This window comes from Sarcophilus harrisii, chromosome 2 (assembly GCF_902635505.1).
Source record: "Sarcophilus harrisii chromosome 2, mSarHar1.11, whole genome shotgun sequence".
Classification (NCBI taxonomy): Eukaryota; Metazoa; Chordata; class Mammalia; order Dasyuromorphia; family Dasyuridae; genus Sarcophilus; species Sarcophilus harrisii.
In genome coordinates, this window is record NC_045427.1 from 198313144 (window position 1) to 198328089 (window position 14946).

At 32.3% G+C, this 14946-nt stretch overlaps 1 protein-coding gene across 7 annotated transcripts in view; it reads left to right on the forward strand.

Moving 5' to 3' along the window:
* The window catches only part of BIRC6 (baculoviral IAP repeat containing 6), a 297969-nt gene that overhangs the window by 253707 nt on the left and 29316 nt on the right, over nt 1-14946 (forward strand). For 6 of the 7 annotated variants that reach the window (XM_031951250.1, XM_031951246.1, XM_031951248.1 and 3 more), the window contains 3 exons: nt 4530-4675; nt 5232-5342; nt 12119-12336. In XM_031951250.1, coding sequence (XP_031807110.1) covers nt 4530-4675; nt 5232-5342; nt 12119-12336 — 475 coding nt within the window. Of the gene's footprint in view, nt 1-4529; nt 4676-5231; nt 5343-12118; nt 12337-14946 lie in introns of those variants that run through there. The other variant, XR_004231861.1, reaches the window with a different exon arrangement.

Here is a 14946-nt window from a genome sequence, read left to right on the forward strand (position 1 = left end):
GGACAGCTATAAGATGTTATGGTAAAAATGATAGTATTTGGTAACTGGATATTTGTGAGCATAGACACAGCTGAAGATAATTACAAAATTATGAATGTATAATAATATAGCTGGAATTTATTTAGCACTTTAAGGCTTGTGACTCACATTATTTTATTTGATCTTCATTTTACCCTCATGTATTATTATGCTCTAGGTATTGTTCCAGTTTCTCCAGTGAAAGCAATGAAACTGAAGGAGGTTAAGGTTAATTTTGTTAGGTTAAAGTTATCTGCTGCATCATGTACCAGTAATAGTTGTCTTGAATTTTTTCTTGCCACTGGACTTCCCTGGCTCTGGAAGAGAGTGAGACTGACAACTTTTGAGGGGAGCACATAGTGTGCAGAGTATACACATAGACAGTATAAATAAGACTATTTAAGAGGTGGGGGAATATATTAACAGATAAGATAATGGTGTCTGAGGAGATCTCATTAAAGAAATACACCCAAGGTAAGCCTTAAAGGAAGTAATGAATTGTCTTTGGGATGAAGGATGACTTTTTACAGTTACAAGGATGGCTAGAATCAGGTGTTTGTGAAGAGCAATATTGTAAGATAAAGTTGGAAGGGTATTTTGCAGCCAGGTTACTGATAATTTTAAATTCCAAGTAGATGGCCATGTCTTTTTAATCCTAAATGCAACAGTACTTTTTGAGCAACAAGTAATACAGATTGTCTTAAACAAATCATTTGACAGCTTTGTGAGAGTGGATTATGGAGGGAGGAAACAAGATGTGAGGAAACAAATAATTGCTATTCCAGGAGAGAAGTAATGAGGACCTGAACTAGGATGTATATATGGAGAAAAGGAAACAGATGTAAGCAATTGTGTGGATGTAGATTTGATAAAATTTGAATACTAACTTAGTAATATAGAATTGAGAAAGAGGAAAGTTAAAATGCTGAATCTAGATGAGTAGGAGAATAATAGTATCCTCAAAGGGGACAGGAAAATTTGGAAGAGGGATAGGTTCTGCAGGAAAGAAAATCAATTTACTTTGGCTCTATATGGAGCTGTCCCGTAGGCAGCTGACAGTATGAATTGTATCCATATTAGAATTTCTAAAGAGGGAAAATTAGGGAAGACACAAAATTTTTGAGTTAATCTGTATAGAAATGATCATTTGAATTGTTGACCTTCTGAGATCACTGAAAGAAAATAAGAGAATAAGGCCTTAAGACAGAACATTTAGGGAGACACTCATGCATAAAGATGCCAGGAATGGAAAGTGATCTTTCAGCAAAGGAAACTGAGGGTTTGGAAATATAACGTGCTGGGAAGAAAAAAATCAGAAGAGAGCTTTATCAGAGTAGCCAGAGGAAGGGGAAGAAAGGGTAAGCTGTTAGATGAAGGTAGTAATCAGTATTAAAGAGAAAGAGCACATAAGGACTGAGGAAAACATCTTTGGTAACTTTAAAGAGAACCATTTCATTGGAATGATTTTTGTTAGGATCCTGGTTCTGGGGATTTCAAAAGTGAATGGTTAGTGAATAAAATGGATACAACAAGCATAACAACTCTTTTAGCTATAATTTTGTCATTGAATTCGAGACACAGGATGTTTGAAAGAATTGCAAAATGATGCAAAGATGATTTTTTTTTTTAAGAATAAAGGAGAGATGCCCTTGTTTTTAAGTGTCAGAAAAAAGCCCGTTAAAAACAAAAAAGCTTTTTAAAAGAGATAGGTTTTAAGAGGCAAACATCTAGAAAACACTGAAGACAAGGCCACAAAGAGAAGAGGTAACCTTTATAAGAAGGCCTTATACTAAGTGGCTAGGTGTAGCTGTTGAAATTTGGGACAGGAAGCAAAATCAAAAGCCCTACAACTGAAGTCTTTTTCTTAAGGTGAATGAAATATCTGCTGAAGATAAAAGAAAGAAGCATAAAGATTTGAGATAGAAGGTTTCTAACATAGAAATTGTGAGAACAGGATAAAGTCAGTAAAAGAATATTAAAAATATTTTATACTAGTTCACTTAAAATTAGGTAAAAGGGCGGGCAAAATTAGAAGGGAAATGGATAAGAAAGAAGGGAGGAACTGAAAAAAGGGAAGGTAGATTGAGGAAAGTGGTGGTTCAAAGAAATTAGCTAATATGAATTCATGGAGAACCTAGTTACCATGATTGTATAACTTCTTAAGCTGTATTCAGACTAATGAGAGGAAGAATAGAGAAGGTAGTTGATGGGTTTTCTAATCACAAGAAATGAAAAAGTACTTATTTTATAGCTAAATAAACTAAGGTCAGGAAAGTTGTGACTAGATCATGATTACAGTGGTGTAACAAATGACAGAATTAGAACCTGAACCCAATTCCACAATTCTGCTTTTCCATCCTCCAGATGACCCAGATCTGAGTATTGGCATTGCATGCATGATGATAGGACAAGAGGATCAGTGATACAAGGATGGAAAAGGGGTTAAACTGATCACCAATGGGATTAATCCCTATAAAGAAATTGAAGCAAAAGCAGGCTTAATTGACTGGATGAGCAAGAAGGGTGAATTTGGGTCAGTGAGAGGGCAAAGGTCAGGTGAGGATGAAAAATAAATCGAGGTGAGGCAAGGAGCTCTTTCAGACTTCAGTATTAAAAATATTAGTCAACTCTGAGTGCTATGATCTTAGGTTTTACCTCTTCTTTAGGTAACTATGGTAAAGAGATAGGAAATGAATAGTATATAGGACAGAGGAGCGTTTTACCTTTACTTAATAGTATAATAAGGATATCTTGTACCTACCAATCCCATGACATACCGAAAGCCTCACATTTATTCAGTTCTAAATGTAGTCTGTGCATTTTTATATTTTGGACCTAATTGCCTTGGATTCCATCATCTCTATTGTCAAATATATCTTTCAGATTCCTACAATTATTTGGACCCTCTTTCAGCAGAAAGCCTACATTTTTTTTTTTTTTTTCTGTAAGAAAAGGTTCTTTTTGTTGCCATTAAATTCATTTTTTTGGAATTTTATTTAATTGTTTGAGCTTGTATTTTAAAATGTTAACTATACTGTTTTTTGGCTTCATCTAGAGTGATGAGTCATGATTATGCCAAGTTGTTTGAATTAATTGAATATAAACACAAATACCCTATTATAAAGAGAAATATATTGACCTAGAAAAATAAGCTATATTTTTATTAATAAACTAATAATTTTCATTTAGTTAGGTTAATGGGTCACTACATATACATATGTAAATGATCTATTAAATGTTCTTGAATATCTTGTATTAATACATGATAATAAAAACCAAATCAGAAATTGTTAACTTCCCATGAAACTTAACGTGAATTACTACAATTAAATTATAAATATAAAGATCAATAAAACATACTTTTTGTAGAAAAAAATGAATTATACGATAAAAAGAAATTATGAGAACTTGTTTTATAATAAAATAATGGTAATTGAAACACAGTTTGCCATAATATTTGTGAACTTCAGTTCATCCTGCATCGCCAGTTCTGCTTACCAAAAGTGGCCCACTAGGCACTTGCATTCCAAGCCAGCATGCTGGGCTTTTTATCCATTGAAAGTTTGAGAATAGGTTGAGATTGTTTCGACCCCAAGACCTCTAATCATTCTCTTGACCAGATAAAGCTGTGTGCTGGCAGGTGCTAGGCGCACTTTCCCCCCTCCACCCGACCCGCCACTTGCCCCAGAGGAAGGGCACAGGCGCAAGGAGGGGAAAAACAGCTATTTTTATTGTTTTAAATTACATTATTACCTATGATGATATTAAAATTAAAGTTTAATTTTTTTTTCTTTAGAAACAAATATTGTTGGGGGGTAAATCACATACTATGGTTCCTTGCTTATTTAATGTAAGTTGGTATTAAGTGCATATTCTGTATTGTTTACCATCCTAGTTTCTGACACTAGTGTTTAGTCTTAAAAATCTTTTATTTATAACAGTATTTCCTGAAATGGACACCAAAGATCTTATTGTATAAATGCATGTATTTGAGCATATTTAAATTTCAGTTGAACTTCTAACCTATTGAACTTTTATTTGTTCTCTCTAAATTCTCTGAAAAAATAAAATTAAGATATTATACTACCAACATGGGTGTGGTACTATTAGAAAACAATTAGAGTTGATAGTTGATAGTTGCTTTGTGTTAGTTGATTGAGGTTTTAATCATTTAATATTGCTAAGCTAAGAGAATAAGGGGGGAAAACCTATCATGACATCTGAGTAATTTTAAGATGACACAGAAAAATATTGTCTGTTGCTAGTGTTTTTAATTTGGAGGGAAAAGGTGCTTATACTTTAATTAACCTGAAATAAATAATTGCAAGTTATTGTTGTAAAATTTAAAAGGTGTGGCAACTTTTTAAAATAACTCTCATGGTAAATATTAGGATTACTTCATGTTAGATAAAATCCAGAATTCCTTTTTAATTTTAATAGTAATAGTCGTGCTGTTTAAACCCTACAATCATATTTCTTTTTTTTATACATATATATCTTAAAAAATACAGATCTAAAAAGGATAAAGCAAAAACAGGAGTAAAACCAGATGCATCTGATCAAGAGCCTGAAGGACTCACTCTTTTGGTACCTGATATTCAAAAAACTGCTGAAATAGTTTATGCGGCTACCACCAGTTTGCGGCAAGCAAATCAAGGTAAATCTAACATTCTATTAAATGATTAATTTTGAGCATGTTGATTTACTGAAATCTCAAATTGTTCCCAAATCAGTTTCTTGTTATGTATTGTGGATAACACCTTTTCTCAAAATTTTATTTCAGCATTATATGGATGTTGTCAGAAAATTGAGTAGGTATAAAGCAAGTACTAAAAATCTGATCAACTTTTATATATAAAGCCTTAATTTTAAAAAAAAGTTATAGTCAGAAGAAAAATATTAAATTAGCTTTTTTTGTCATTTAAATTTTGGAATAGCATGACTCCTATTTTTTCTGACAATTCATTTGAAAAATCAGATTTATTATATAATCTTATTCTAATATAAATGTACTTAAAATGGAAAGGAATGAATGCTTTGCCAATAATTAAAACAGGATTATGAAATACGAAAATTATAAGGTAAGTAAATCTTGGATAAGTTTATTGATATGAATTTTCATTACTTTTGGTTTTAAAAGCAGTGTTTCCATTGTATTCATTTTACTAAAATGCATAATCAAATATTGTTTTTCTTAAAATATTAAATAACAGAAAAAAAACTGGCGGAATATTCCAAGAAAGCTGCTGTGAAACCAAAACCTTTGTCAGTATTAAGATCACTTGAAGAAAAGTATGTAGCTGTCATGAAAAAATTACAGTTTGGTAAGTTCAGATCTCAGTATTTGTTTTGTAAATTATTGATTTTTTAAAATGGTTAAAAGATCTATAAAATTCTTAATATTATAGTTAGATTTAATATGAAATGTGATTCTAAATAAAGTCTGAAAAAAGCCCAGTAATGTGTATATTTCTGCAGCACTATATAATTGGTGTGATAGTAATATCCTTTTTCAAAGATAAGGAAATCAAGAATTCAGTTTACATAATAAGTATTTGGAGCAAGAGAGGGCAGCTTTTTATAAACGATATACCAAAACTTCATTTTTTGAACTAGTTCATGATTTTATCTGTCAACAAATTCCCTTTCTTTAAGAAAAAATACTGTGATTTGGGAACTTCTCTGATAGCTGACCATTTTTTTTTTTTAAAGGTATATACTACTGATTTTTCAAGTTCTTTTGTAACACCTAGAATATTAAATATATGATCAGAAGAAGAGCATCTTAACAGTTCTTTTAAAGATATGTAAAAGTGTCTTAGAAATCTCTGGCTTTAGTTGAGAAAAGGATAAAGAAATTGTGAAAAGAAAAGGTCAAGAAAATTGACTCTAAAAGACAGATAACCAGAAAAGTTGTTTTCTTCCTTTCTTGACTTTTTAATTTCTTGGTTTGATTAAGAATTTTGGTGGAAGATGGAATTAGCAATTACCATCTAACTTGGAAATGCATTTCTCTTTATTTTTTTAATATTTAATTGGACTAATGGCATGAATACTCTCCTCATCTTGTATGCTACCTTTAGTGCATAACCAGTTTAACAAGCACTTTACTAATATGTGCAAGGCACTATTCTGATTATAGTAGATGGGCCTTCAGAGAGGTAGCAGTGTATTGAAGAAGATACTACACATACACATACACATATAAGTATAATACTGTGTTTGCAAAAGCAATAGGGAGCATCAACAATTGGAATATTAACTCATGGCTTTGCAAAGAAAGTGTAATCTGAACTGAGCCTTGAGGTAATCATAAAGAAAGTATTTTTATAGTCTTTACTACTATGCCAGGCACTGTGCTAAATTCTTTACAATTGTCTGTTTTGATATTCACATCAACTCTTTGAAATATCTGCTATTATGATCCCCATTTTATAGGTGATTAAATGGAAACAAATAGAGGCTGAGGGACTTGCCCAGAGTCACAGAGCTAGTAAGAATCAAAAGTTTCATTTGAACTTGGCACTTCCTAACTTGAGATCCAACATTATGTCCATGCTGCCAAAGTTTCTGGAAGTCCAACATGAAGTTCAAAAAGAAGTGTAACTGGTAATAAAATAATGCAAAGATATTGGTAGTATCACTGTTCCCTATCTTAGTCAAGTACGTAGTACTATGTTCAATTCCCAGAATTTAGGAAGAATATTCACATTCTGAATTGCTTCCAGAGTATGGCAGCCTACATAAACAACGCCCTCGAGTTCATGTTATATAAGAAGAGAATGAAACTTATTCTGTCTCACCCAAACAAAATTAGAACTGGGGGTCTGGATAGAAGTAGCAAAAAGTCAGTCCATTAAATCTCCCACCTCTAATTATTCATCACCCTTGCTACAAATGAAGAAAGTATGGGGCAGCTAGTTGATGGAGTGGATAGAACAGTAGCCCTAGAGTCAAAAGGACCTGAGTTCAAGTGTGATCTCAGACACTTAATATTTTTTTAGCTGTGTGATTCTGGGCAAGTCACTTGACACTAGTTACTTCAGAGGGAAAAAATTTTTTTAAAGTAAGTTTGATTAGGGTGGGGATGGTCTTTGCCCACTTTCTTAATAAATCACCTTCTCTCCTGGGGATGACATCCTGGCTGGCCTAAGTCCCCTGATTCCTAGTGCAATAAGACCTTATCAAATGAGGCAGCTGTCATCAGTTTCTTTGACAGTCATGAGCTTGCCCTGACTTAGCTGAGATTTAGCCTCACAGTTTTCTTATTTCTAGAGAGTCATTATAAATTCTAATTTTTAATACCAACCTGTCTCCCAAGATTCAGTTGCCTTATGTTATTGCCTTACTTTATGATATCCTAGAGTAAATCTCTATGTATCTTGTATTTTTTTTTTTTTTTTTTTTTTGCTTGTATACTTCAAGGTTTTTTTTTTTGTTTTGTTTTTTTTAATAGCCTTTTATTTACAGGTTATATGCATGGGTAACTTTACAGCATTAACAATTGCCAAACCTCTTGTTCCAATTTTTCACCTCTTACCCCCCCACCCCCTCCCCTAGATGGCAGGATGACCAGTAGATGTTAAATACATTAAAATATAAATTAGATTATGTATCTTGTTTTACTTCTACCTCATTAAAAAGTTTCTCAGAACAAATTGCTACCAAAATATATTGGTTATGTTAATTCATATGTTAACATTCATATGTTAATTCAAACATATTTTTTGAATTAAAAAAATTCAAAATAGTTTCAGAAGTGTACAGAATATTTGGGAATCTAGCAAGCTATATCCAGGAACTATATTAATACAATTATAAAACACTGTGAAGAAATAATAGAAATTAAGATGGATTTTAAAAAATGAAACATTATTTGCTGATGGATAAGTTAAGCCAATAAAGAAAAAATGACAGTACTGCTTGAATTAATTTACTTAGTGCTTTAAACTGTCAGACTATCAAATGGATATTTTATAGTGCTAGTTAAAATGATATTAAAATTTATGTTGGAAAACAAAAGTTCGTTATCTCAGGAATCATAATGAAAAAATGAAAGGAAGTGGTATCAATATCAGATCTCAGATTATAGTACTAAACTAATTATTAAAATAGTTTGGTACTGATTAAAAAAGAGAGCTCAATCAGTGGAAGAAAATGCATACAGTACACAATGCATAAGAAAACCAAAACAGTAGCAGAGAAACACAAACACAACAAATTTATGAAACCAACGTCTGTAGTAAAAGAAAAAGTAAACTCCACAACAAATAAGGCAATAAGGAGGTAAACAGAATTTTAGAGAAAGTTAGATATAACAGATCTTTAGAGAAAATCAAATGGAGACAGAAAGGAGTACACTCTTTTTTTTTTTTCCGGCAGTTCAGGGAACCTGTACCAAAATTGACCAGGTATATGCAACAAGAGAACTGTTCGGTTCTGCACACATACATCGTATCTAGGATACACTGTGACATATTTAACTTGTATAGGAATGCTTGCCATCTGGGGGAGGGGGTGAAGGGAGGGAGGGGAAAAGTCGGAACAGAAGTGAGTGCAAGGGGTAAAGTTCTAAAAAAATTACCCAGGCAGGGGCTCTGTCAATAAAAAGTTATAATAAAAAAAATGATGAATAAAAGCATAAATAGAGGGGGGAAAAATGACCAAGTATTAGGACATAAAAACCTCAAAATCAAATACAGAAAGGCAGAAATAGTAAATGCATTTTTTTCAGATCATGATGCAATAAAAATCACATGCAATAAAAGGCCAGGGAAAAATAGACCAAAAATTCATTTGAAACTAAATAATCTAATCCTAAAGAATGAATGGATGAAATAACAAATCATAGACACAATAACTTCATCCAAGAGAATAAACATAATGAGACGATATATCAGAATTTGTGCGATGCAACACAATATAAGGGGATATTTTATGCAAGTAACCATTGGATACTTACTTGTATAAAATAGAGAAAGACAAAATCAATGAATTCGGTTTACAACTAAAAAAGCCAGAAAAAAACTTAAAACCCTCAAATACCAAATATGAAATTATGAAAATAAAAGGGGAGATTAATGAAATTAAAGTAAGAAAACTATTGAATTAATAAATAAAACCAAGAGTTGGTTTTTTAAAAAAACCCAACAAAATAAATAAATCTTTAGTTAATTTGATTAGAAAAAGAAAAGTAGAAAATCAAATTGTTAGTCTCAAAAATGAAACAGGAGAACGTTTCCACCCGTGAAGAGGAGATTAGAGCAATAATTAGAGTTATTTTGCCTCACTATATGTTACTAAATTTGATAATATAAGTGAAATGGAGGAACATCTACGAAAATATAGATTGCCCAGATTAACACAAGAGGAAATAAATCACTTAAATAGGCCCATTTTAGAAAAAGAAACAGAACAAGCTATTAATAACTCCCTAAGAAAAAATCTCCAGGACCAGATGGATTTAGATGTGAGTTCTATCAATCATTTAAAGAACCATTAATTCCAATACTATGCAAACTATTGGGGAAAAAAATAGGTATAAAAGGAGGTTAAAAAAAAACAACACATAAAATCTCTGTTTTATGACGCAGATATGGTGCTGATACTGATATCACGTAGGGTGAAAAAAGAGAAAGAAATTATAGACCAGTTTCCTTAATGAATATTGATGCAAAAATCTTAAATAAAATATTAGCAAAGAGATTACAGAAAGTCATTTCCAGAATAATACACTATTTATATAAAATATACTATTATATATAAAAAATACAGGATTTATACCAGGAATGCAGGCTGGTTCAATATTAGGAAAACTATTAGCATACTTAACTGTATCAATAACCTAATTAAAAAAAATCATATGATTATCTCAATAAGATGCAGAAAAAAGCATTTGATAAAATCCAATATCCATTCGTATTAAAAACACTAGAAGTAAATGGACCTTTCCTTAAAATGATCAGTAGCATCTATTTAAAACATCTGCCAGCATCATATGTAATGGGAACAAATTAGAACCATTACCCTTAAGATCAGAGGTGAAACAGGGTTGCCCACTATCATTATTACTATTCAATGTTGTATTAGAAGTGTTAGTTTTGTCAATAAGAGAAAAAAAAGAATAAAATAATTAGAGTAGGTAATGAGAAAACCAAATTATCACTCTTTGTAAATGATATGATGGTATACTTGGGGAACCCTAGAGAATCAATTTAAAAAATGCTAGAAACAATCCACAACTTTAGTAAAGTTGTAGGATACAGAATAAATCCACATTAATCCACATAAATCCACAAGTAAAACAAAGTGTGAAAGAATTTTCCATGATTAAGGCTTCCATCATACAACCAGATTCCAACAAGCTTTTTAAGCTATTTTTTAGCTATGTTAGAGATGCAGACAACTCTTTTTTTCATTGTTATATTTAGCTATATATTCAAATGTGCATGTGTATACATAGGCATATTTCTTCTGTTACTATATCCACTACTTAACCAACTTACCTTTGTGCCGTATAAGAGAGAATAGAAGGGAAATAGAAGGCACATCCTGTTGACTTTGCTTTGAAACCAAAGTTATACCAGTGGCAGATTCCATTTAGCCCCCCAACTCTGTAAGGCCTTGCAGCCACAGAGAAAGATGAGCTAAAAGCTAGGCACAACCATCTCCCACTGTCTGAGTTCTATAAGTTGATATTTTGTATGGTTCACAAATGATGCTATAAATATTCAAATGAGTCTTGGTAAAAGCAAACAAACAAACTTTCCCCACCCCGGGTTATAATTTTTAAAAATTATTATACTTATTCAAGTTTTTCATAATGGGGTTGTAAACAAATTGTAATAAATGAAATGGAATGTGAAGTGACATGAAAAATTCAGAGAGAGAATATGGACATCAAAGTAAAAATAAATAGAATAAAGAAAGGATATACTCAGTGAAGCAACTTAAATGGAAAGAACCAAAAACCCCAAAAGGTTCCAACCCTACTGCCATGTAATGAAGTATGCCAAGTATGAATCTTAACACTGGAAAAGAGTGAAGAATATGCACCTCTCATATATACAGATGGACTAGAGGTGGGAGGGTAGTACGTACAGTTCAGATGGTGTGCTAGTTGAGTTTTTAGTTTTGTTTTTTTTTTTCATTTTCTATTTTTTATTCTTTGTCACAAAGAATTGTGGCTTACTCAGTAGTAAAGAGGAGGTAAGAGATTTCCATCTCAAATTGCTCTTAAAATGGTAGACTTATGCTAGACTAGATTACCTCAATATGTTTACATATATACATACATATATATATTACTAGATCCTTATAACTTTAAATCTGTTGCTCTATAGAACATTCCCTTTATATGCAAGTCCAGTAATATTATACATTCATTATGACTACCTGGTGAAGACATATTTTCACTTCTCCAAAATCCTATATCATTTTTCTTCTTAACGAAATCAGGCATTATAGGCTATTATCACTAATTTTGTCTTCTATACTGTTTTTGTTTCTATTTCCCCTTGTTTATTTTTGTTGATATCTTCTTTTTATCAATCATTTCTTGTTGTCCTCTAACCTGTAATTGTACTTTTTCTAACAAAGAAAAAATAGTTAAGCGTGAAGATTATAATCATGAAAGTTTAATGATAGTTATAGAGGCTTCCGCATTTTTAGGTTTATATATTAACATTTACATATTAACAAAGTTAATTACAAATTAATAGATGTCAGAAAAACTTAGTGATTTTTTCCTGCGAATTCATAGTATTTTTGCCTGAGCTAATTAGCTTAACATTTAATCATATACTACTTTGGTACTGTTTTCCTATCCCAAATTTGATTTATCTTGTTTTCAGCACTATGATTCTAAAAAAAATCTCATAATACTTTTTTGGCCCCTGTAGCAGCTAGCCAAAAAAATGAAAAAAAGCCAGAACAACAGAATAAAATATTTTCATTAATTATTTTTTGAATTTTACTAATTATTTCATTGTTACTGCACTGTTGCATGCTTTAATAATTGCTTGCAAATTTCAAAATTTTGTAAGTCAAAACTTACTTTATAATATATTCACCTTTTCTGTTGTTTTTTCTTCTTTCTCAGATACATTTGAAATGGTTTCTGAAGATGATGATGGGAAGTTGGGTTTTAAAGTAAATTATCACTACATGTCGCAAGTGAAAAATGCTAGTGATGCAAACAGTGCTGCAAGAGCCCGACGTCTTGCACAGGAAGCTGTAACACTGTCAACGTCACTTCCTCTTTCATCGTCTTCCAGTGTCTTTGTACGCTGTGATGAAGAACGACTTGACATCATGAAGGTATGTGGTATGTTTTAATTTTTTTTCCTCCTTATTACTTAATAGAAGTTACAAGTGGGGAATGTAATTATAAATTTGGGGCATTAAATATTTTAGTTAGCAGGTGGCACGTAAAATCCAAGGTGAAGTTGGTAGTGACTTGGCAAGCAGGAAATATCAGGAAAGACTTTCATGTATGACTTGGAATTTGAGTTAGGCATTAAAATATGACTAGAAATTCAGTAAAGAAAGAGAGAAAGGAGACCAACTTTTCTTGCAGATATGCAGTAAGGCTAGAAAGCACACATGGCCATAACATTTCTGAATGCTGCTAAAATTTTAAAATCTAATTGGAAAACATAAAATGAATTAAAAATGTAATAAAATATACCTAATATCACATTTTAAAACTAAGTCATTATGCATTCCACAGAAATTGTTATGTTTAGATGCATGGCCCCTGAATTTGTATTTGACACCACTGTTGTAGAGAAGTTTGAATGACTGCAAGAAATTTCAAATGTTTCTTCATAAGCATAGGGAGTTAGTGAGAACTTACAAGTAGAATATTGGCAAAATCAGATCTATGCATAATAAAGATTGCTTTGGCATCTTTATGAACAATGGATTGACAGAAGAGTGTTGAGGTATTATGCCCCAGTGAGAAAAATGTACAACTTAGGGTAACAGGACCCGGGTTTGGACTCTTCCTCTGCTTTGACATCTTAGAGACTTTGGTAGATCCTTTAACTTCTATGAGCCCCAGTCTTCTCATCGCAGTCATGAAGTATTAAACTAAAATGATCTTTGATTTCTCTTATAGCCCTAATCAGTGATCCTATGGTCATTTTGGAGGCTGTAGTAGTAGAGACAGATTGTAATGAGGGTGTATATTACAATGGCTCTGCACGGGAATAGTGAGCCAGATGGGCTATGAAAGTGGATTAAATGTTAAGTGAGAGAGGAACAAGGGTCAAAATTATAAACATGGAAGACCAGATGAATGTTGCTGGTACCTGGATTTTTGGATTTGTTGAGTTGTGGGACATCTAAGTAAGATAGTAAACATTTGGAGATAGAAGTAGGAGGTAAATCCATATTTGTGAATTGTCAGAGCAGAGAGTATAGAGAAAGAAGAGAAGAAGACTAACTAAGAGCCAATAGTTGAGAAATATCTTAAGAAACTTTTTTTTAAGTGAGGATCCAAGGAAGAAGTTCAGAAATGCTAGGAGAAGGTTTCAATCTGTGAATACAGGATATTCAGTAAGATAGGAAGTAGGTCAGTTCAATTCACCAGACATTTATTGTGTCTACTAAATGTCAGGAACTAGTACAAAGAGAAAAACAGCCTCTTTTCAATCGAACTTCCATGCTACTACAGTGAAAGACATGTACAAAGATAAGTAAATACAAAATATATAGAGAATAACAAAGCTACAAAGTAGACATCAGGAATGGGATTTTTTTAAAAGAGCATTGGATTCATTGATTGAAAGTATTGACCTAAGTGCAGTTATTGTAGACTGATAATGTGATGGTGGTAGAAAAATAGTTTTTGGTTAAGTAATGATAAACTGAATGGTGCAGAAATTGTTTCAGCCTTTAGCAAATACACTTCTTCATTTGTCAGCGTCATCTAAGATTTATAAATAAAAGAAGAAAGTTCCAATATTTTCTCTGCCTCATATAAAATAATTCTAGGCTCTTCATCCACAAAGAGAGGGGGGGGGGAGGACTTTTAAAAAAAAAAAAAAAACAACCAACCTACCTTAGAATTATGATTCCTGTTGTCTCCGGAATCAAATATAAAATCCTTTATGTACTTTCAGTGGCTGTTACCCCATGCCTGTTACACCCTTCATTTTTCTATGCTTCCTAACCTTCCTGGTTTCATTCATTTCTCAGCCAAAGTCCCAACTTCTCACCTGCAAAAACCTCATCTTGGCCTCCGCAATTTTTGTAGCTTTTTTCTAAGATTCTTTCTGGAAAAAATATTTTAGGGGGTCTTGTCCTCTGAAAAAAGAGATTGCTCCCAAATCCAGGGAATTTGTTCCATTGCAGAGCAGGGGGGCATGGCCCATTTAGATTTAGCCATTGTACCACTTCCTTCCTATTCCATTCCATATTTCACTTTGACTTAATATAATTTTTCCAAAGTACAGAGGTTAATCTTTGAACTCCTAAACAAACAAACAAACAAACTTGCCTTCCAAGTTTGGGTTTGTGATAATTTAGCAACATTTAGATCTTTATAAACCATGCTCTTTTTTTTGGGGGGGGGGGGTTGGAGGGACTTAAATAATGGCAAAAGTTATAAGGCATTGTTTGATCATAAGCAACAAAGTATATCCATTGGCATGGGTTGGATTCAAGCCAATGATCCTAATAATCTCTTACGGAAAAACTCATCAACTCTTTTCACAAAGTCTATCAATATAGAAAGGAGTCTTGGAGCATAAGGTATACCATGTATTAAGTGTACGATTGGATATTTGTTTTACTTGACCCAAACATAGCATTAGTCCCTTATTAAATAAATTTGTAGTCAGTCTCTGAACTGTCTGCTATTGCAGCAGACTTTCTCTCAAGATTTCTATAAATACCCCTAAGCGGTCACAGTGCTTCTTTTCT